This window comes from Bombus flavifrons, chromosome 3, assembly GCF_040668555.2.
Source record: "Bombus flavifrons isolate JBK064 chromosome 3, iyBomFlav1_principal, whole genome shotgun sequence".
Taxonomy (NCBI): domain Eukaryota; kingdom Metazoa; phylum Arthropoda; class Insecta; order Hymenoptera; family Apidae; genus Bombus; species Bombus flavifrons.
The window spans coordinates 3,085,512-3,109,720 of record NC_138444.1 but is presented as its reverse complement, the minus strand read 5'-3'; the positions used below and the strand labels follow the sequence as shown (position 1 = coordinate 3,109,720).

General features: G+C 44.2%; 1 protein-coding gene across 2 annotated transcripts in view; it reads left to right on the top strand.

Moving 5' to 3' along the window:
* Delta (neurogenic locus protein delta) overlaps positions 1–22,638 on the top strand; it is a 48,450-nt gene extending 25,812 nt beyond the window's left edge. For both annotated transcript variants that reach the window (XM_069132922.1, XM_069132923.1), the window contains exons 4-6: positions 2,993–3,244; positions 11,258–11,318; positions 16,856–22,638. In XM_069132922.1, coding sequence (XP_068989023.1) covers positions 2,993–3,244; positions 11,258–11,318; positions 16,856–18,875 — 2,333 coding nt within the window. In that variant the 3' untranslated portion in view covers positions 18,876–22,638. The remainder of the gene's footprint in view (positions 1–2,992; positions 3,245–11,257; positions 11,319–16,855) is intronic.
* Positions 22,639–24,209: the final 1,571 nt, after the last annotated feature.

Sequence of the window (24,209 nt, the reverse complement as noted above, 5' to 3'; positions counted from 1 at the left end):
TCATCTCACTACGATTTTCATTGCGTTCCGTTGATTCGCATCCGACATTAGTCGCAAACATAAACGATCCGCCTATACGCGAACATGAATAATTCCGTTTTAATGGTACAATGTTTAATGCATGAGCAAAATCCACACGCATAGACACAGGAAACAATAGGGAGTTTCTCGTTAACGAACAGCCAGGAAATCAGTTTCTTGATACGATTTTTCAACGTAAACAGACCGCTTAAGAACCGTTCTTTCCCCTTTTACATCCTCCTGTATCTATGTCTAGCCGTTAGAAAAAATACCGATTCATCCGAAAAGCAAACGAATAAAACGTATATATAGAGGCTGGATAGAGAAGAAGTGGTGGAAAAAGATGGAAGCTTCGTGCCGTGCGAATCGATGCCGAAGACGAAGGACGACGAAACGAAGTCGATCGCGCGTACACACGTCCATCTGCGGTGGTGGCGTGCGAACATCGGCGTTTTCAGAACTCGTAACAGCATCACCTGGGAAGATAGGCTCGGTAAACTGCTTCTCCCTCGACTCCCGTTTCGCCGACAGCGAAACGTTACTTCCCTTCTGGGAACAGAGGGCCCTGGGTATCCTGTTTAAGTATTGCCGGGCACGCCATCGGCGAATCCTGCGTTTCGTCCTTTTATTTCTACTCTTCTTTTTATCTTCTTTCCTTTTTTTTTAAACTTCTTTGCTCTTTTCTTCGTCGATTCCCTTCCCTGCTTCTCTGCTGCCTGTTCCGTCGATTATTTATTAATAATTTGAGATATATGTTTGCTTTACAAACACTGTACGAGTATGTTTAGTTAGGCGATACACTGTGTATTTTACTTGAGAGTAATATATATTTACGTTCCCACCGAGATCTTTAGTCGCGAGAAATCTCAGTTTTGGTAGTTTCCTTGTTTCGTACTTACCGTCTCGCCTCTTGTATTCGTCAAATATGCAGACGTTTATGAGAAATTGAAATGAGCAAAAATATTGAAAGTATGTGCTCGGGTAAAATAGGCTGCACAGTGCATGTGGGCTTTGTAATTCCGGTCAGACTCGATAGCGTAACGAAAGGTCCGTTTTCTGACGGTTGTCGCCGCGCGATATGGTCACGGTTTTCCGTAGCTTCAAACAGGCGTCGCGAAATCGTTGGTCGACTGATTCGAAGCGCGCGATCTTCTTACGATCGCGCCTCGTGTTTCATCCTTCACGAAACAATTGCTTTTTGTATCTCGAAAACACCTGGAACGCATCTCGAAACCTATCCTTCCCCCGATTATACCAAAACTCTCTTTTCTCCCAATTTCTACTCGCGAGTTTTCGCTGGCGATTACTGCCGCAAAGTAAAAAAGAAAAATGGAGGCTCTCGAAATTCAACCAAGTTTCAAAAATAGACCCCTGGCGATCGCGAGACTGCTCCGGTGAACCGTTCATTAGGTTCATCACGGAGGCCCTGAAGGGAACCGAAACCTAGAACGAAAAGAAAGGAAAGAAAAGGATAAAAAAAGAACAGGAACACGGAGGCTGACCACTTAACTCTTCCTTACGCTACCGACCACAACGTAACCATACAGCACGGCCGATGTATATACTACTCGACCCATTTGCCCGTGCCATGAATCTCTCACACGAACATCATGAACTGGCCCAGTCAGGCTTGCTTGGACCCTGTGTGCATCGTGAGACGCAGCTTTTTCGGTAGGGCACCTGATCGAGGCTTGAACGACGGAGAAAGATGGACGAGCCCTCCTAATCTGTTGCCCCATTACGATAATACGTTTAGTAGGAAGCCTGAACCGTGTGTGCTCTTCTTCTTCCTCCTTCTACTTTTATTCTGTTGCGAAAACAGGTAGGCAATGGTAGAAGGAAGAAGAAGAAGGAGGCAGCCAGGAGAAGTAGAAGAGGTGGAGATACATAGGAAAGGAAGAGGGTAGTAGTTTGTGTGGTGGCGGTGTAGAAGAGAAGGAAGAAGAAAAGAAGAACGCCTCTTTCCCAGAGCCACAACGTGGTGGTATACGCTTACTCTCTTTGTGCCGGATGCGTGCCGCCGGCGGAGTAGCAATAGCGGACGAACGTCCGGTCTGCCCTCTCTCTTACTCTCTCTGTCTCTCTCGCCGGAGGCCGATGCACTTCGATCGCATCATTGGGCGCAGCACCACCACCTCGCTGCTCCTCTGTCTCTCTCTCTATCTCTCTCTCTCTTTCTGCCCTTCCGATGGACATGCTTAATTACTTTTCGCGTTTCGTGCCGCACTCTCTCCCTCTGCCGTGGACGACGATTGATCGATCGAGATGCGCCAAGACGATGATGATCACCGGCGATCGATCTTTTAGAACTCTTTCGAGGTTGGTTCGTGCTGATTTATGAAACTTGGAAGCGTCAAATTTCAGACTTATCGTATTGATCGCGTTGCTTTCACGATAGATTTTTGAATACGCTTTCGATTTAGTGTCACGTCGATTAGCGTGATTTTGACGCGTGAAATTGTCACGTTGAAGAATCGTCGTAGTAATTGATCGGAGGGGTTGGTCGGTCGTATAGAGCGAGAGAGTATAGAATGATAGGTGGTATTGTTGGGGATGTTTCTGGGGGATACGGCGACACGTGGGACATCGCGGACGTGTCGAAATCAATGGGTGGTAAATTGGAATTGATTTCAGCCGGGCAAACGGAGCAGTTAATTGTATCGTATCAATCGGAGCGAATCTCTTGGCAAATCCATTTGAATTACAGCGAGGTTAATTGATCTCCTGGGAAAGCAATATTGTCGTACTGTAAACAAAATTATTGCTTCGTATAAGAAAAGACTGGGGAAAAGAATAAAAATATTTTAAGACAGTTTCATAGCGTAGAAAGAAAAAGATGCAACGAAACCGTTAATAGTGTTTAACAGTAATTAATTCAGTGAAAGAATTTACATTTCCTAATTCTCGGGAATAACAAAGATAGAAGGAAATATCACAAAATTTTAACGCAGACAATTTTCTTAATTTCCAGAAAAAGTATTGATAACCAGGCTGACGACGCAAAAGTGGCTGGACGTCGGGCCGAATTGGACCGAGGACGAATACAGAAGCGCACACGCGAAGATGGTGTACGAATATAGGGTGACTTGCGTGGCGCACTACTATGGAAAGGGTTGTGAAAACCTGTGCAGGCCGAGGGACGACAATTTCGGTCATTACAGCTGCAGCCCGTCCGGAGAGCGCGTCTGCCTCTCTGGATGGAAGGGTGACTACTGCAATACACGTAAGTCTGCTCTCTTTTTATTTTCTCCTTGCAGCGCCTATTATCGTACACGTAACATGCGTGCACTCCCACGCTTCCCATCGCGACTGCACCGCGCGTGACATCCCTCCTTTTGTAGGAATTCCGTGTATGAAATTACAGAGACGATCCTCTCTGACGTTCTCTTTCTTCTTCTCTCCGTGACTCTCCTCGTCTCTCTGTTCATCCCTTGCCCCGTCCGGCTCTGTGTCTCGCGTCCTCACCGCCGCGTAATTTATACTGTTCACTGGTAATCGGAGAGGCTGTCGAATTTAGGATTTTCTTCCGTGCTTGTTCTGATGACACGCGAAAAGGACGAGCAACGTGATTTGTGTAACAGGGTTAAATGACGTGGGAAATTATGCGAGCAGGGAATCAGGGGAAGAGTTTGTAGAATTCCAAGTGTCGTGTCAATGGCAACGAAAGTGGTCGTTACAACAGAGAAAGGTATAATTGTACCACGCTTTTAATAGTCACGTTAATCAAATTTCATATATCGATCAGCGATTACAATAAAATGTCAAATTACCTTATCGAAGGATTACGTTAATTTAGAGAATATATAAATTTGCCAGCCGATAAAAACGAACGCATCGCTTCGTATTGCGTGATATTTCCAAATATTTCGCTTCTAAAGCGTTTGAACAGCGATGTATGAAAGAAGGTAGAAAGAGCCAAGTATAATTTTCAGAAAACTCGCGTAGAATCCATCCGGAGAGGCTAGTCAGCTCGCCTCTCAACGCTTATATAACATTCACTCCAGGACGTTAGTCCGCGCCGGCCGGTATATAGCGTTCTCTCTATTCTCGTTCGTAGCACGAAACTCGACAAACTCGACGAGAGTCCACGAAGGAGAGGCCCGGTGCAGTGTCGGTGCAGTGTCGGGTCCGAGCGTGCAGCAGCTTCCCACGCTCGGCTCGCGCGCGCGCCGCACACATACCAGAAAGAGAGAGCCTTCTCTTTCTGCTCTGGCCCCGCTCTGTACCCAGTGCACCTCTCTATACCTCTCTCTTTCTCTCTCTCTCTCTCCTTTTCTCCCCTCCCCCTCCACTCCCTTGTTATATCCGTATCTGCTGTCTATCCGTCTCTTCGTGTGTATATACGTGTCTCCTCCTCTCCTTTCTTTCTCTTTTTTCTTCTCTCTCTCTCTCTCTCTCTCTTCATATGTATACGTGTGTGTATGTATATGAGTATATTCTCTCTTCTGGTCGTGTTCGAGTTCGTCTTCTGTATCCAGCATCCTCCTTGTCGCTCGTTCTCGCGTACCTGAGCTCTCCTCTCTCGAGCTTCTCAGGATTAATTTGTACGTGTACGTATATACGTGTAGCTTTCAGTGTCTACATTCCACGTGCACCTCGTGCACGTTCAGGATAATCGTTGATGTGTGGATGGAAACTCCTCCATCGTGTGTGGCTCTTTCAGTCTCTCACCGTGTTGGAGGCTCGTCTCACCCGCATAGACGTGTGGGTGTGCACGCGGATGAGACTGGAACGGGACGACTGGATCGCCACGTAGCTGTCGCTGTGCTTGCCTCTCGATGCTTCTAGTTTACGACGAGCAGGTTACGTGGTGCAGCTGGTGCGAGGACCTTCCAAACCTTCTCTTCCGTTTTGTCTTCGATCGTTTCGATCGTTCTTGCGCTTTCTCTCCTTTGTTTCACGGCATTGCTTTTTAACTTTTTTTTTCTTGTCTCGTTTCTTTGGTTTGTTGGTCGACGGTTGCAGGAGTGTCGGAAGGATGGATTTGAATGGACTCGGTTTCGCAAGATTCGCGCGCGAGAGAGCTCGCGCGGGAGGCCTTTTTCTCTCCCTCGACGATGGCATCCGAGATCTCGATCTTATTTTGCTTCCTTTGCCAGCGTGCCAAGTCATCGCATTCCCGTCCGCGGCCAACATTCGAGTCAACTCGCTGTCAGGGCAATGGTATTCGCGAATTTCGCCACAATCGCTAGTCTAAACGATCCTATAAACGATCTCGTGATCCATCCAGTCATTAAGACGTTGTTACATATTTGAAATCGTTCAAATCGAACAGTAGATTATTTCGATTCTAAGATCGAACATCGACAAACCTGCCACGATTTTATGAGAATTTTTCTCCTGCCAACGTTTATGTCAAATAGTAACCTCGACTTTGCGATGAACTGAAACTGACCAACACACTCTCAACTTTTAAATCCATGAAAGATTTGGAAATTTGTTCACAAGTAGCTGGGTACACACCTAATTGTACCTATTTTTCCCAAGTGCAAATCCAACCGTACGTAAACGCATGTAAACCAAATAAAACCATGCAAAATTACAAATCTTGCGAGTTTCGAATCTTCGAAACATCTGTAAACTTCCGTCGATCTTCCCTTAATCATCCTCCCTGCGCTTCAATAATCCTCTTGTAACGATCGACGAGAGGAAGAGTCAAAGTCGTCGACAGGGTCTCCGGGTGTGTTCTCGTGGCCGTCGTCGATCGGTCGTTGCACTCGTCGTCGAGCACCGGCGCTCGACAAAGTTTCTCCGCGCATTGATTACTAATAGACTACTTACTCTTCATTTCGTGACATTCCCGGCCATTCGTGGAATCGTCTGTTCGTGCGTTGAGTTTCGCGAAGGAAAGTCAGTCTCTGTCGAGTGCCGTCCCTGTCTCTGATAGACGGCGAAAAACGCCGACGACCACACGGTTGCCTCTCGTTGCGATCGCAGGCCGATCTTTTCTCACGTGTGCGGCCAAGCTCACGCCCACGCCACCGTTTCCAGGATTTTCGCCGCCTTCCTGTTCCTCCTGCACCGCCGCCGCCCCCTCGACGCGATGAGAATGGGCCATTGTTGCGATTTAATGCGAGTTCTGGCCCCGTGGACGCGTGCGAGGTCTGGCGACGGGGAAACAGATCGACTACGATTAATCGCCACGTAATGTATGTGACACTCTTTGCTCGATCGTCTTGTCATTGTTCCAAGTGTTTTTTTGCGTGAGATTCACAGTTATCGGCGCGTAACACTTCCTTCGTTTATTTTCGCTAATATATGCAACGAATTAGTAAGAAGATAAATAATAGATGTGTTGAAAAATATATTGAAATTGAACTTGCCTGGCAAACAAGTTTCGTGAGAACGGTACAAAAAGCAATGGAAGCCATCGAGGTTCGGTTTCTAGAAATGGCAAGAGTACACGCGTGTATCGTGCCCTAGCGGCTGTGTACTCAGCGCGTTTGCTCAGCTGACCCGGTGTGCCGCTTTCTGTAAAAAAATGTCTACCACCCGCGGGCAGAAAAATGTGACGACCCCCCTTTGGGCAATTATCTTTTCGATTTTATCTGTCCGTTAATCCTGCTGCATTCTTCCACTTACTTTCGATCCAATCTCTCTATTGCTCTTCGAAATCCATCGAACGTAATTGACGTCGAAAAGTTAGGAGCGAAGCTTCCATTTGAATTCCAATCAACCTGGTAAATTCATAAAAAAAAAAAAAAAAAAAAAAAGAAAGAAAGAAGCAAGAAGAAGAAGCAAAATACATCGGCTTGCAATTCAATTTATCCATTAACCTTCCTCAATTCCAGTTTCCGTAAGGTAAAACGTAAAGTAAAATTCAAACAAGGGCTGACCCATCGGAGCAGCAGAAAAACACACTGACATAAACGGTTAATCGTTGGAGACACGCAAAAGGAGAAGAAAGGCCGGCGCACAAAAACCAGTCCCTCGAGCATGCTATAACACTGTATATAGCCGATCGTCCTGTAAAACGGGTTAACGAGGCTAGGGGTAGCGGAAGGATAGGGTGGCTTGCAGCCAGGCGCTTTTTCGGGGGTGCCTGGACGTATTACAGGGGTTGTTGTAGAGGCAGCTGCAACACGAGCGGGCGAACTACGCCGAAAGAGGCCGAGTGGGCCCCTGACAGCTGCACAGAGGTCGGTGCTTTAACCAACAGCTGCACCGGCCTCACGTTCACAGTCCGCTTCCATTTCAACCCCTCCCCTGGCCATTGGTCCCCGTCACTCTTCTTCTTCTTCTTCTTCTTGTCTCTCTTTCTTATTGAACAGATCTGATGGAGCTACCTGTGCCAGTATTTCCTGAATTTTCCTTCGATGCTTTCTTCGGCTCTGCGTATAACTTTCTATAGAGCAATAGTCCTGTTTAGCGCGTCAGGTAGACAGAGGTAGATAGGGGGGAGAATGTTCGATTGAAACTCATTGTCGCTGTTCCACGAAAGGTCAGGCACGAAACGACGCCGCGCCGGTTAGCAGTCGGAGACCGGAGAAAAATCGATACGTACGTTGGACACGAGTCGTAAAATTCATTTAGGGGAGCGAAAGTACGGCTACAGGCTTGTGGACGTTTAAATAGAATGATATCGGTTTCGACGCGTTTCATGGTGTCTTTACGTGCAAGGAAAGGTGGAACGCGGTTGTTGTCAAAGTTCTTCATCAGAAGGGTTTGTTGCATGGCGCAGGTTGAGGTCTCCTCGCGGCTCTTCCATCAGCTGAGGGCCACGAGTCTATTGTCAATGTCTGGCCGAATGGTACCTGCGAATCTAGGACGCTTTCAACCATGTTTATGCTGTTTCCTGTGCTCTATTTCTTCGGCATACTACCGTATAGACTATCGGCTACAAATTTTCAAACATTTATCCTTCCGATTTAATATTACCTTTATCGTTATAACAGTGCATTTTATATAAAGACAAATAAAATATATATTATGTAAGTATAGTTGAAAGATGAAATTTTTTCCTAACTGACACTTGATTCGAATTTAATTAACACGAAAGCAACTCTTCCAATTCTCTCCGATCAGCTGAGGATGATACATACTTCGCGAAAGATTACCACACACCAATGCCACAACATAGTCTATCCGAGTTTAAACTCGGCATCAGACGTTGCCGTAATCCCAGGGTTTAATTCAGGAACAGTCGGTTTTCACCAAAGCCAATCCTCCTCTCTTTCGCTCTCTCTCTCTCTCCCCCTCTCTCTCTCTCTCTCTCTCCCTCTCTCTCTCTCTCTCCCTCTTTCCAGTCCCGCTTTTGAATTCTTCTTTTTCCAAGGGCCGGTAGAATCTGTGCGATTTGCCCGTTCCTTTCGTCGTCCCGCGGGATCCAGCAACCAAACTCGAGACTCGTTCCTCACGGTTCTCCACTCTATAAATACCATACGCTCCTTAGCGCGTCGAGACTGGCGAGCTCCATCGAGAGCCGCCTTCGTGGGCCGTTGCGCTCGGTGCCAAGGTCACGCGGCCCATCGGCCCTCTCCTGTCCTCTCAGTGGTCCCCACACGCTCTGCCACAGGGTTCACCTTCTCTCTTTTATCCAGACGAACCACCTTCAACCCCTTCATTCAGGAAGACACTAGCCGACCGAGTTCTTCGCAGATCTTTTGTCCAGCTTGTTTTCACCTCGCGATCTCTTAACTTCTATATTCTTTCTGTGAGCTTAGAGAAAGACGTGCCTTTATGAAAGATTGTTCATCTGTGAAATGTTCTTTCGGTGGGGTTAGGTTGGCCTTGTTTCTTTTTGTTTCTTTTTTTTTTTTCTTTATTTTCATTCGGTCGATGGACTTATTCTCTTTCCAGTTGACCGATTTTTCTAAGGCACGCCAAATAATTAAGGAATTAACTTTTGTCATACAGTTTCGAAGGAAGCATTCAACTTGAAAATACTTTTGAGATCTATCCGTTTTCCTGGACTGGAAAAAAAGGAAGACGTACCCTGTAGAGAGGGTTTCTCATTCATGAAACATCCTTTCGATGAAAGAACTTTGCTCTTACGTTCTATTCGATTTTTACAAACGAAAATGTAGGCTCTGTTCGTCTGACTTCTACCGATCGAATACTTTAATTTGATCGTGGGTTTTTATCATTTGAATGAAAAATCGCAATTAATGGAAGAATTAGTGAAAAATTCTCTTGTATATATGTAAATTCTAGTTATATCTCCTTCTATTTATATTCCATCTTATTCCAAGTAATTAGGAAATCGACTGTGTATAATTTCGAAGTGTGCCGTTGAATGTTGGTATTCGTAAATATCGTTAACCACAAATACTTATTGTACTGCAAATAAAAAAATCCACTGTGAACAATTTCGAAGTGTATCGTGTAATATTTTTGTATTCGACAAATATCGTCGACCTCGAACTCCCACTTAACGAATTTCAGATAGATTCCGCAACGCGTTTTTGGAGAACGTGTGCCGGCGTATAACGTGTACGAAGGATCATTGCGAAATGTAAAGATCAGAGAAGTTAGAACTCAAAGGTTGCTGAAAAATTTCACGGACGGAAGACACGTGTGCGGGAAATAAAACCGATTGTAGACGCGATAGATGCGCAGAGGAGATGGTGTGGTGGTATGGCAGACGCGAGCCGCGATCTATATGCTCGAGGAACGTACGTAACCGAACCGGTGGCTGGCAGCCAACTGAAAGACTTTGGATATATTTGCGGACTGGATAAACTGCGCGACACGTGACACAATTTCGTTACCCTTGCTGGCGTGTGCTGCTATGTGAACGATCTTTCTCCTCGTACCCGTCCTGTCCTGCTCCAATTTATTATCAGAATTTGGTCATCAGTGTGGGGGAAACCGAAATGAACAATATATAGAAACGTCGTTAATTAAAGTATCAACACGTTGTGTACATTACATTTTTCAAGTTTCGCTTCAAGTACTCTTGGCAAAATGTTTTTATTAAAATAATGTTTTCATGCATACGTTTTTGCTTAGAACTTCGTTTCTCCTGTTTGGAAAATATGACGAGAATAGAAGTAGGATTATTTTGTTTGCATAACTCGCATGAAACGTTACAAGCGTGATTTTCTAAATTTATTAAAAATTGTCAATTGTTAAAGAAGACAAACTGTCTTTCAGTTACAATACAGTTACAAATACATTAAAAAAAAAAAAAAAAAGAAATGCCTGAACGAACAGCAGAAGGTTTTAAACGAGGTTTTAAACGTAATTATCAAGCTTCTGAACGATTTTCTGACATCGTTGTAATTCAGTTTACTTCATTTTCATTTTGGTTTTGTTTTCGAGTCAAGGAAAGTGGAAGATCCATGAAATAATTTTGAAAGGAGGCGGAATTGGTCAATTAGCAGGGCGTTAGAGGTGATTTCACGATCGCAAGATAAGAATCGTCACACGTGACACAATTTTATCATCCTTGTGGGACGCGACCGTGTGAGCGCGAGCGCACGCGCGCGAGCGAGCACCCGACGACGTATCGTTCACTACTACGTGCAGCTATGCAAGGAATCGTGCGGTCAGACTCCTTTCCTATTCAGGATTCCCAGAAAACGGGAACGATTCGTGGTATATATGACATAAATTTTAATTAGACGATTCCCTCCATCGTATATTCGAGGTGTGAGCGATACCGACTTCGTGTTTATAAATTGGTCCTTTTTGGTTGAGGAAGCAAGTACGAGACATTACGACACCTGTGTGCATCCACTAGAAATTTACAACAGAACTACTATCATCTCGCGGAAAATTTGTGAAAAATTCTTTCTATACAAATAACTAGCTATTGCAGCCTTAAAGCTTCGACCTTCAACCTCTAACCTCCGCTCTTCGTCTAAACGTCTAATCTCAAAATCGACCGATCAAAGGATCGTTCTTTCCAAATCCTTTCAAACGTTCAAACTGTTTTACCAATTTACCACGGAAAACTGCTTTGCATAATTTACTCTCTGGATAAAGCAATCTCTCTGACCTGCATTGTCCTGTCCCAAAAGCTGCGGATCGATTTTCCATTCGAGTTTCTGAACAATTTAACAATTCGATTAACGGCGACACACAGTGGGTCCTTGTACAGAGAAGGAGAGAGAGAGAGAGAGAGAGGAGAGTAGCACGTTGAATTATCGAGTTCTCCTGGTACCCAACTACCTATAGCAGAGGAATGCATCGGGATGCATCGTATGGTACCGCTCGTGCAGTCGTGAGGGACGCGATCGACCTCTTGCGGAGAGTTGCCTTAACCTTTAGGATTTTTTCTTACTCGTTTCAGCCCGCTGCCTGCCCGGATGCGACGAGCAGCACGGACACTGCAGTCGACCCGACGAGTGCATGTGAGTATACGCATACAATCTACCATTTTTCTTTCTCTGTCTTTTCCCTTCATGATAATGTGTACATGTAGCCAACTTAGTCTTCTTCTTCTTCTTCTTCTTCTTCTTCTTCATCGTCGTCGTCGGTCTTCTTCTTCTTCTTCTTCGTGCGCCTTTTCTTTTTCTTTTTCCTTACTGATATTACATTCCTGACTCGATACCTGTACGCGTTGTATCATACTCGTGCCGCATTAATAACGACGCGACGCGACGCCTCGATAAACGAGCTTCCCGCGAAAGTCGATCGTTAATGAGTCTAACGCGATCGATGATCCAGCCGTGTTAATTGCCTCACCGTGAGAATATTTTCAGTTCCGTTTTCGAATCCTTTCTCTAATGAATCATCGAAATCCTGCCTACAATCGTTTATTTATTGTCGAATCTCCTCCCCGAATTTCAATTTATTAATTATTTATCATTTACAATTTCTAGATTATCTACTTATTCGGAAGTCGTTACGATACTGTGTACGATTATCTATTGCTATAATCCTTTCGTTTCCTGAATTTCCATTTGCCAATTATATTTCGTTATATCTATCGATTATTTATTAAAGATTAGGGTCCTGCTTAGCAAACAGTTATTAACGATCAGCTGCATTTATTGAATTATGAAAACCTTCGCAATCTAATATCGTTCCAAGATTATTGAAAATATCGAATAATGTATACCGAAGTGGATTGCATATCGAATCATCTAAGCAAGTATACTATATAGCGATAGTATTTACCTACAAAATATCGGAATTCTCGATTCGTTGTAAATAATTTGAGAAAACTGTTCGCCTTATCCAATCAAGTATTTCCATTAGCATAGCTACCAGTTTCTGCGATTGGGTCGCGCCATTCGATTTTCCCTTGACTCGAGGATCGGTGCGCGATTAGAATATCATCGGCGGAACTCGTTTCCGGGTGTTGCGATTCCCCTCGTTCCTGTTTCACCAGTAATTTCACAGTCAGAGGCGCGTCGTGCACGATGATCGTCGGGGGTCGAAGAGAACGAACAGGAATTCGAAGCAGCCGGCTTGTTTCCGCCGTAACGAGAGAACCGATCTTGCAACCAACACGAATTTTCCCCTCTCGCGTCCTTTTATTTGATTCTCGTCTTCTTTTGTCGCGTTTACGCCACCCTTTACTTTCGTCTATTTCGAAAGTCGCACGATTGTGTCGTTGAACCTTCTAATTCGACTCGACGAGTGGAAAAAAGAACACGCTGACTAAGGGCAGAGATCGATTCGGGAATTTCTGTATTTGCCGAGAATCCTGCTCTATAAATATGCCGCTGCCTCGAAGAACTCTTTATTGTTCTTGTTGGCGCGCGAATTTTTTCTCGGCTGCAAGAGAAGAATACCTTCTTCTCACCCTCGAGTTTTAAGTCTTAGACGATTCTAGAGACGCGTAGAATGTGAAATTCGATCGCTGTTTTCGCTATCTTCCATTTTGATTCGTTTGGAGAAAGTTTTATGTCCGTTAAAAATTTTAATATCAATGTCAATGGGATAACTCGATTTAGCTTCCGTATGTTATTTATCCAATTTTTCTTATCGTTGTGAATCATCGTAGATTATTATTAGAAGTTAGTATCACGAAGCATCGTTGGCTCGCGATCATAGGAACACAACGATTTAGCTGTCGAAAATCACGATACTCGAATTTAGAACGAACGCAGTTAGAGCAGATGAAGATTCCGCGATAATTCCGATCTGTCTTCGCATGGGACTCGAATCTCGGTGCGACGTTAACCCAAGGTTTAGAGTTAACTCGATCATCTAATTACTGTACGAGACTGGGGTTAATTGTCCCGTTAGCCGCAGTCGTCGGTCCCCGTCGAGTTCCCTGAGAGCACCATCCATGTCTCTCCTCCGCCATTCTCGTCCACTTTCTTTCTCAAGGGGTAATTCTAATAAAGTCGTGGAAAAATAATATTTTCGAAAATAGACGGGGCACTCGTCCAGACTGTTCGCTGAGACGCGGCTTTTAAAGGTCCCAGACGATCCGGAATTTATGGGCGTACCGTAGACGCGTAAATAAACAACATTTCGAGTCGTCTGTAATAAATTGTTCGTTGAATATCGTGCAAAATACTTTGAGACATTGAGGGTTTTGCTGTAACTTCGCTCTGAGACGCGGAGCATCGGTTTTCATGTCCAAGGAAAACCTGTTGCGAAACGAGCATAGAGGTTCTCGACGATTGTAAATTTTTGAGTTCCAGTGTAGTTTTATTGGTTATGGATATTTTAAAGATGATCCAACTGCATTAATTTTCTCCTAATTATAAGAGACGAGAGTCGATTCTCATAGAGCAACATATCGTAAATGGACTGAAGGATAAGAATATAAAAGCAATGTTACAAACAGGCTACTTGTATAAATTTAGATTTCGTGTGAATGCGAAGTGAATATTAGAAAAATGAAATCTAAATGAACATTAGTTTCATCTTCTAAATACTAGAATTAATATCTTAATTCTATAATATATTATATATTTATTTCTGGAAATTTAGATGACTCGTAAACGCATAAAAACATCCGCAGACTGATCATAAAGTACGCAAGATATTTGTGGCGCCAAGGTAGTGATGGATGGTGCAAAAATAGCAACGATCAAACGTTGACAAACGTTTCGAGGAAAGGTTTCGAATAAATAGCAACGTATTACGTGGACAAAGGGTAATCTGTTTTCTGGTTGCGTAACCGTATGCGTGGAAATAGTCGATACGATCGCTAAAAGCAGTTGCCATCTTAAGCCTCGTGGGATGTTGGCCCCATTCGTGATACGTGAAAGAATCGCGGCCCTACGGTGTCCCATTGAAATTTCGGAGTCCATGGCCGGAGCCGTACGTGTTATTGTAACTGAATACCGATGAGGATGCATATCGTGCATCATTTTACGATCTTCCCATCCTTATTTTTTTAAACGTATCTACCTAATCTTATACCTACATAATATTCGCAATTTCTCCAATTCTTTTTTCACCGAGTACCGAGATACTTCTAAATATCGGTACTCGAATATACCACTATTTTAAATTACCCTTATCGATAGTCTTGAACATTGGTATTTTCGAATACCGGTATTCCCGCACGCTAATATACCTAAGTACCGGTATTCGTGCGATTCCCAAACTCCACACTTCTCCTCTTTCACTTCACCGTTCCAGCAATTACTCGATTACCTAAACTCCTTGAGTGTCAGTACCCGAAGGTATTCTACCGACTTTCTAACTTCATTCATTTCGTGCATTGTTCTAATTTCGAATACGATAGCACTAGGATCAAGAATATGATCATTTCTCCGTATGAGTACCGCTGAAAGCAGGCTGCGTTTCTTCGCGGTCATTAGAAATCCGTTTCGCGCCCTAGGAAGAAGATTCGTTCGCTAGAGAGGACAGCTCGAAGAATCTCATTGGCTAAGCTCACGCGCGAATATATGAACTTCCATGAATTTGTATATGCATATATATATTATGTACTTGTGTGTATGTGTGTGTGTGTATATATACGTATATATGTACATATACATCTATGTACATATGGTGGCACAGTTTGACTCATTCTGTTCTACCTTCTATACTCTGTTCGCGGACCTGCTGCTCGTCTTTCCTTCTTTCTCTCTCGATTACGTTGCTCAGTGTATACATGGGATTTAATGGTATAGTCATGCGACGTCGACTGCTTTGGGGCTATCTCTCTTGTCTCTGTTTCTCTCTACTTCTCGATGTGTGTATGTACATATATATATATATATACATATTATATATAATATGCATGTATACATGTAAAAAATATATATATTATATATATATATATAAATGTAGAAAGAGAGAGAGAGAGAGAGAGAGAGAGAGGCGGATGGGTATTAGTGGGCAGAGCAAGGCGCGCGCACACACAGAGGAGCGTAACCTTTCCTTGACCCGCATACTGAACGGCTGTGCCGAGACTCGAACCGTGGGAACACAACTCGACGACTCGTCTCCCCACTCTCCTTCGAATTCTACCTCCTCTCCTGTCTCTCTTGGCTAAGGTTCTTCCTCCCTTCTCTCGACGGTTCTCTCCTTTTCCTTCTCCTTCTTAACCTCTTCGTCTCTCTCTCCCTCTTTCTCTCTCTTTCTCTCCCTATCTCTCCCTTTCCTCCTGCTCATTCTATTTCTCCTCTTCTCTTTTCATCTTTCTTTCTTCCTTCCTTTCTTTCTTTCTTTCTTTCTTTCTTTCTTTCTTTCTTTCTTTCTTTCTTTCTTCCTCTGTTTCTTTCCTCAATGTGAATTTGCGTTAGTATATGTTTGTATTAGTGTACATATAAATGCGCGAGGAAGGTGTATTTATACGTAATATCGTATATATATATGTACGCACGTCTCTCTTCATTTCTTCCTGTCTCTTTTTAATGCTTGCTCTTGTTCTATCTTTTCACCAAACGTCTTTGTCCTTTCTACCTCGGTATAACCCCCTTGGACGTAATGGCCGACCACCATATCCTCCTCGTTTCCCTCCCTCCTGTGTCGCGGATCCAGCTCCTCTCTATACTACCTTCCTCCTCGTCGCCTTCTTCTTCTTCATCTGCGCGGCCTTTACCCACCTTCGCGTATCCTCTGTCACGGCGAACTGCCTTTCTTTTTCTGTTCAACCGTTCCGCCCGTTTCTTTTCCTCCCTTTGTCCCTTTTCTTCATCGCGTTTTCTCCTTGCTCTCTTTCCTGGAACTTCTTACCCAAAAACCAACGATCGTGTAAATCTTTGGTCACGATATCTATGGGCAGCTTTTTCTTTTAGTTCGACTCGTGGAACGAAATTCGGAAAGCTACCACAACGATGATATACATCGTGTATAATACATATATACATCGTGGGAAGTTCGATTAATTTTATCGGACGTGAGAAATAGACGATGATTTCGTAGCATCTTATTTTTATCACATTCCCTAAAATTACGTCTCCGCGAGGATCGATTAGTATTTAACGATCCAAGTAATTAGAGTCTCCTACTCGTTACACCTCCACTGCTTGCATAAAGTAACTCGTGCGTTCGTACAGAATCACCCGGTATAAAGCTCGGTTACCTGGAAACGGGGATTCCTCCTCGTCCCATCTTCTACCTCTTTATTGCGCGTCCTCTATCGCGTTTCATCATTTTTCATACGAGTTTAACGAGGTCTTTGACATTCGTCTTCCACCAAGAATTTCAGAGGATTCTAATCGTCGCCTGTCGGGGGAAATTATACCAATGGTAGCCCGAAAAAGATATGAAAGATAAAGATGTTCGTGTTTCATTAAAAATTCTTCTTGTAACATTTGCAAAAAATGATGTTCTAATTAATTTAATTTTGCTTCATTCTTTAAAAAGTTTCTCCGTTTACATTCATAGTTGAGTTAAAAGGAAAGCTTCCGTTAGCCATCGCGCGTAGCCGCGGTTACTTTCTCCCCGTGTTCGTCGAACATTGAAGAAAAGCGGCAAACCGATCAACAGAGCTAACGAGCAACATCCTCTCTTGTCTCGGTTACAGATGCCACAACGGTTGGAAGGGAGCGTACTGCGACCAATGCGTGAGATATCCAGGCTGCCTTCACGGTAGCTGCCAGAAACCCTGGGAGTGCCTCTGCGACGAAGGCTGGGGCGGTCTGTTTTGCAACCAGGACCTCAACTACTGCACGAATCACAAGCCCTGCTTGAACGGCGGCACCTGCTTTAACACCTTTAACGGCCAGGGTTTGTACACCTGCTCGTGCGCGCCAGGCTTCAACGGCACTAACTGCGAGAAGCCTCTTTTGGACTGTGACTCGAACCCCTGTCTCAACGGTGGATCATGCACCATGGACCCGCCCTACGGCAATTCTAGCCTGATCAGAAGCTCCGTAGACTCGTCCTCCTCGTCCTCGTCGTCGTCTTCGTCCTCGTCCACCAGGCAACATTATCGTTGCACCTGTCCACCCGGTTGGCGCGGCCGACACTGCGAGATCAGCTCGAGATCCTGTCGAGATTCTCCCTGCCATCACGGAGCCACCTGCGAGGACGATTCTCTTCACGGATACGTGTGCCGCTGTCCGCCCGGTTACGCTGGCAACGACTGCGAATCCCAGCTCGACCAGTGTTCCCCGAATCCATGTTCGAACGGTGGCACCTGTACAGACCTGGGTAACAGCTTCCGATGCTCTTGTCCGGCCGGTTTCACCGGCGAACGCTGCGAAACCAACATCGACGACTGCCAAGGCGATCCCTGTCTGAACGGAGGAACCTGCGTGGATCTAGTCAATCAGTTCCGTTGCCAGTGCGTGCCTGGATACGTTGGTCGATTATGTCAAGATAAGGTGGATTATTGTCTGACGAAACCGTGCGCGAATGGTGGCCGGTGCATATCGGGAACGAACGATTATCGGTGCGCGTGTAAACCTGGCTTCACTGGGAAAGACTGTAGCGTCGACGTGGACGAGTGTCGAAGCGCGCCCTGTAGAAACGGTGGCACGTGTTTGAACCGAGTGAACGGGTTCCTCTGCCAATGCCCGGAGGGTTGGCACGGAGACACTTGCTCGGAAGAAGTAGGCAGTGGAACGGCCAATTTGCCGGCTCCTTCGAACACCGCAGCTGCTGTTCCTGCTGTACCACCATCCGGAGCTAGTTACTGGTCGGGAAATCTGTCCAGGCATATCGCGTCCGCGTCCGCGGAGCCACGAGACGCTGGCTTGACCACGGAACACGTAGTGGTGATAGCAACCCTATCAACGGCAGTTCCAGCATTCGTTCTAGTAGCTGCGGTCGCGGTGATGTGTATGAAGAGGCGACAGAAGCGGGAACAGGCAAAAGCTGACGAAGAGGCCAGGTTACAGAACGAACGAAACGCTGTTCACAGTAGCATGAGCAAAAGAAGCGGTGGTGTAATGGGTGGAGTCGGTGGTGGAGCCGGAGTTGGTTCTACCGGGAGCACCGGGGTTGGTATCGGTAACGTTGGACTGCTAGGAGGCGGTGGCAGCGGGATGATCAGCGGCGGAGGCGGTGGCAGCGTGTGTACCCTGGGTACCGGGGATGCTCACATGATCAAGAACACATGGACGGCGAACAAGAGCGTGAACAACGTCGCGTCTGCCAGACAAGACGACCTCGACTCGTCGTTTCAAACGGACGTCACGCTGGATAGCTCTTGCTCGGGTTACAAGCCAGAACCGGTGCTGCAAGACGGTCGAACGCGGACAACGAAGCAGCTGAACACGGAGGCGGCCGCTCACAGGGCGTCCCACCTCTTCCAAAAGGAGAAGGACTGTCTGGGTCTTGGTCTCGGTATAGGCGTCGGTGTCGGCGTGATCGAGAGTGCCAAGAGGTCGTCGGTGTTCGCCGGTAACGCGACGACGGACAGCTGTTGCGCGGCGGAGGCGGCATTGCTCAAGAGGCCGACGACCATCACGGAAGGGGGCAGTGGTCCACCGGGTAGTGGCGGCGGTGGCGGTGCCGAGACCGGTTGTGGAGTGTACGTTATAGACGATCACTATAGACACGACACGTCGCTAGCGGCGACACTCGCGACGGAAGTGTAGTTATTCTTCTTCTTAAACGAGTGTTTAACTGTTATTCTAGTAGTATAGAGAAACAGAGCCACGGTCGAACGAGATGACGAGATGGACTCTTGTATAATTCGTAAACGAACTTTTTCCCTTCTTCCGTAATGACCGGTAATAAGCTGTGCATGCCCCCGCGTGCGACTCACACGCGACAAATCAAGAACTCTTGTAAGAACTCTTGTTTTCTCTCTGTGTTTTTCACGTTCGTTTGGCGTTGCACTCTGTTGTACGCGCGCAACCACCGACCGACGCGACAGAGGAACCACGCGTGCGATATCCCTTTGTGCATGTACACGTACGCACGAGAACCACCACGAATGTTACACAGTCATCAGCGTGTGGTGCACCGTGCTTCTTGGCTCTCCGTTATGGGCCAGCGGGTGAACGAGCGCGCGTTTCTTCGTGATTCCTTTGTTTCTCTCCCTCCCGTTGCGCAGGACGTCGCGCGTGAGAACGTTCCACCGGACTTTGCCACGACGACGACGATGATGATGATAATGATGATGATGATGATGATGACTATGACGACAACGATGACGATGGCGATGACGATGACGGCGACGGTGTCTCGCGGTAGCCGTAGCGATAGCCACTATGCTATTGTTGCTGCTACTGCTGTTGCCGTTATTGTTCTCGATGGCAGAAAAGAAAGAAGTTGACTCGCGCGCAGACGTTCCGCCAGATGATCACGCGGGACGATCCTCGTCGACGTTGATGATGACGAGGAGACTGTCCTTTAACAAAAAGAAACGGAAGATGACGAAGAAGAAGACGATGAAGGCAAAGAGGAGGAGACTTCAGCGAGAAGAGTTCGACAACAGGGGGACGAAATGAAATATACATATATATATGAAAATATATATATATACAATGAAATGCTGTGGAGGCGGACGATGGCGAATATCGTCGTCCGACTCGTCCTTAGGTATTAATATTATATATATATCATGTTTGAAGCGAAAACTTTGTACAGAACTAATTTATTATTATTGTTATTTACTATTATTACTATTTGCTATTATTATTATTATTATTATTAATATTATTATTCTAATTATTATTATTAATATTATTCTATCGTATCACATTATCATTGTTCCGATAGTTCTCCATTACTTCTTCTATTTTTCTCCCTCTCACACAACACACACACACACACACACTCTCTCTCTCTCTCACTCTCTCACACACACAATCTCTCTTTTCTCTGTTCTTTTTCGAATCGCGTGACTGAAGACTTTTCCCTCTCTCTTTCCTTCGTGGCTAACGAGAGACGCGTTCGCGAGGATACTTACTTTTGCGTGTACACAATTGCGCGTGTATTGTGTATGTATGCGATTCTACGTGTGTGTTTCGTATATGTGTGCGCGACCGATAGCGACATAGCGTGCATGCATCGAGAGTATGTCTGTTTTGGTACGTGTGTGCGCGCGTGTGTGCGTGCTTCTTTCGTATATGTAGTATGTATATATATGTAAATATACATGTATATGTATGTGTGTCCATCTGTTCGCTTGCGAGCAAGCTGTGAGAGAGTACGAAGCAGAGTAACGACCAGAGAGAGGAGAGCGTTTGTATGTACCGTGCGTATATAGTTACGAGCGAGAAAGTTTACGACGAATCAGAATTCAAACGATGTTGCCCCTTCGTGAGATTTTTTTATTTTTTTTCTCCGATTTCTTTCCTCTCTTTTTTTTAGACTTTCGGATAACGCTTTTTTTTTTTTTTTTTTTTTTTTTTTTGGTCGACAATCGATCGATATCGGTTCCTCTATTCCTTTTGTCATTTGCTAATTTCATAAGAAAAGATCGTATTTCTTCTGGGACGGTGCCACGTGGATCTTGAAACGAGGCTTTCGAGGGTACAGCTTCGGGATCGCAGAGTCCTTGGTAATTGCGTAAAATAGCAATGTACAGTAAACGTTGGAACAAACTCATCGTCCGGCAATCTGGGATATCCTGTTTCTCGCGGCAAGCCTGGCTTGCCGGATGATCGAGCGCTGAAATTTATAAATTAGCCGTTTCAACATTGAACCATCCGTTCGTATCATCGCATCGGTGACAAAAACGTCAAAGAGACGAGAAATCGAAAGAACTCGAATTTCGTCTCTTTGGGGCAGAAACGCGCGTTACCCGATCCGGAAGTCGTGAAAATTCCATGAACGGAGCCCTCCACTTGCCTCGTCCGAACGACGAGCACCGTCCCCGATCGTGGAATGTGACTAAAATCAAAATTCACGCACGAAACCAGCCATATGATCGAATAGCGAACTTTCGAACCGTGTTTTTTGTATTAAAAAGAGGAAACTTTACAACAAAAAAAGAATAAAGAAGGGAAGAGGAAAGCTTATGGAGAAAATTCGCTATCGGAGAATGTTTGAAAAGTTAATTTTTATAAATTGAATAAAGTAATTGAAATGATTAGAATCGTTAAATTGAACTTTAGACGATGTTTCAAGGAATCTGGTAACTTTCTAGGGACATTCGACCATCGGCTTTCCTTCGTCCAACTTTTAAAACCTTTTCGTATCTGCGTGCGCCTCCGATGATGTGGCACATCACACAACGGTGAAATATTACTCGCGATATGTATAAATACAGATAAATAAAATGGATAAATAAATGAATATATAAATATATAGATAGAAGAAGAAATATATAGAAAGTATATATATATAAAAGTATATATATGTAAATGAAAAACCGGCGTCGTCGTCAACGGAGTGCGGACGACGAGACGGGTTATGTTTTCGAGATCGAAGTCAGCGAGCAATCGATAGCGGTTCAAAGAAATTCGATAAATCGACTCTTTTCAAATAGGATTCGAATTATTTTTCGGTTGAAGTTTATAAAATCTATAATCGTTCGATTAAAATCTTTTTCATACCTTCATTGAATAGACAAAAAATTAGCTTTTTTATAATTACTTTGAAAAATTTCTCGCCCACTTCGACCGCGGAAACGCGAACAAATGACGATTATGTGTTGTTATCGCACGGTTGATGATAATTATTTATTTATATGGATGATGAAGCTGCTGAACAAACGATGATGAATATGATGATGAAGGATGCTGCTGATATAATGATAATAACGATGATTGACACGCTACGACGCTACTTGTCCGATACGATCAATTAACGCCGGTGGTGATAATAATGCTGATAGTGATGATCACGATAATAATGTAGAAACGTACGATGACGATGTAACGAACAAAGATTCGATAATGTTCCTGTTAATAAATAATAATGATAATTAAATAAACGAAACAACTTACCACAACACTAAGTCAGGTCACGTATTTCTTTTTCTTTTTTTTTTTTTGGGGTCTCGCTCGTGAGCAAGGAGTATAGAATTTAAAAAAAAAATATATATATATATACATATACGTATATAAGAAAATTTACAGAAAAAAAAGATAATGGAGAACAAAATAGTGGACGGAGCGCATATTAAAAATTGTATAAAAAGAAGGAAAGAATAGAGAACGCGGAAGATAAGAAAAAAAAACAAATAAATAAAGAAAAACAAAGTGTGCGCACCGGCACACAGCGTCGACGACGTGGATTCGGATCGATTAAGCGGCGATTAATCGATCGTTCGTTCACCGGTCGACCGGCGACGACGCTGGCCGGCATTCGTCGACCCATAATTAAACGAGAAGCACGTACGTATAAACGATTATATTATATGGAATACAATGTGTAATAAAGCTGTTGTCATTTTTTGTACTTATACTTCTTTCGACTGGATTTTTGATTTTTCGACGATTTTTTTCCGCGGCTTCGCGTCGAATTACCGCCTTGCTTCTTCCTTGTCTCCTTATCCACGCTTTTCTGTCCTCTCGTTAAAATCCTATCAAAGCGGCCCGATTTTATCCTTTCTTCGTATCATAGATACCTCAGTTTTCGGGCATTGCGAGTTCTTAGTTTTTCCTCTCTCCACTTGTTCGCTTAAGATAAAAGTAAAACGAAGTATTTTTGTTTTTCTTGTTCCTCGTTCGATTGGATGTATTCGTATGTTTACGAGAAGAGAAGCAACGCGTATACATTTAGGGTATACGATGTAAAGAGATTCCTAACTCGTCCGTAATTCTCTGTCAACTGTATAAAAAGAAGTTACGTTATCTATACACAGAGATGTATATACACGGAGATTTATTTGCGGAGATCTATTATGTATATTTGTAGCAGAAAATTGTACAATTGATCACGGTCACGATTTTGCGATTATTATTACTATTTTTATTCTTATTATTAATTATTAATTACTGTGTTATGATTATCGCCAACGTGTACATAGGGAAAACGAATTGTCAATACGATGATGCCACGTGAGTGACAGCGAACGATTAATAATGATTCATTAAAACGAATAAATCTGTGTCCTGTATTTCACCCTCTTACATTTCACGATTTATTATCTATACTTTTTAAAATAAAATGCGACATTACCCGAAAGCTTGAACATGATATTCTTAAATAACGCACAATACGATACAACACAATAATAACATAATGTCATCAAATACCAAACAGTACACTTGAATATTCAAAGGCTAACAAGTGAAACGCGCAGTTGAATAAATCGTGAGACATTGATGCGATGTCTGCAAGAAATTAGACATTAATATACTATATGAACATATACGTACGGGAAAATAACAAGAAGAACTGAACCACGTTCCAAGAGTTACGCAATGCACGTTGAATCCTTAAAGGACGATCGCGAGCTCGCTATTTCCGCGGAGGGCCCCGCTTAAGAAGGCAAGACACGGATACATCGCGACAAAGTAGCCGCGAACGTGGCCCCGCTTGTGGGAAGATCGCGAAGAAACAGCGAGGAGAAAGGTAGAGCGAGAAGGAGAGAAAACGAGAAAGAAAGGTCCGGCTCGATGGAGGAAGTCGCATCTTCTCGGAATGACATCAGATTACTCTGATAAGGGGACAACGATTTTATGTAACCCCGATCGAGCATCGTCTCTATACATATATACGGTTTCCATTAGAATTCAGGGAATCACGACGATCGTTCTGCTGCTGGAATAAATGGATTCGACAGCAACCGTCAACCTTGTGGCCGTTTCTATGGGAAAGTGATAAGCGTATGGACGCATGATTTGAATTCTAGAAATCGGCCGAGGATTACCGTATTTCAACACGTTAGAATCGTTCCTTTTTTCCCCTATTTTCTTATTATTTATTTTTATGTCTACTGCGCCTACTTTTCAGTGCGTTATCATTGCGGTTAGTTTCTTATTTGTCGTCGTACAAGCATCGACTTGCATGGAAGGATACCTTGGTGAAAT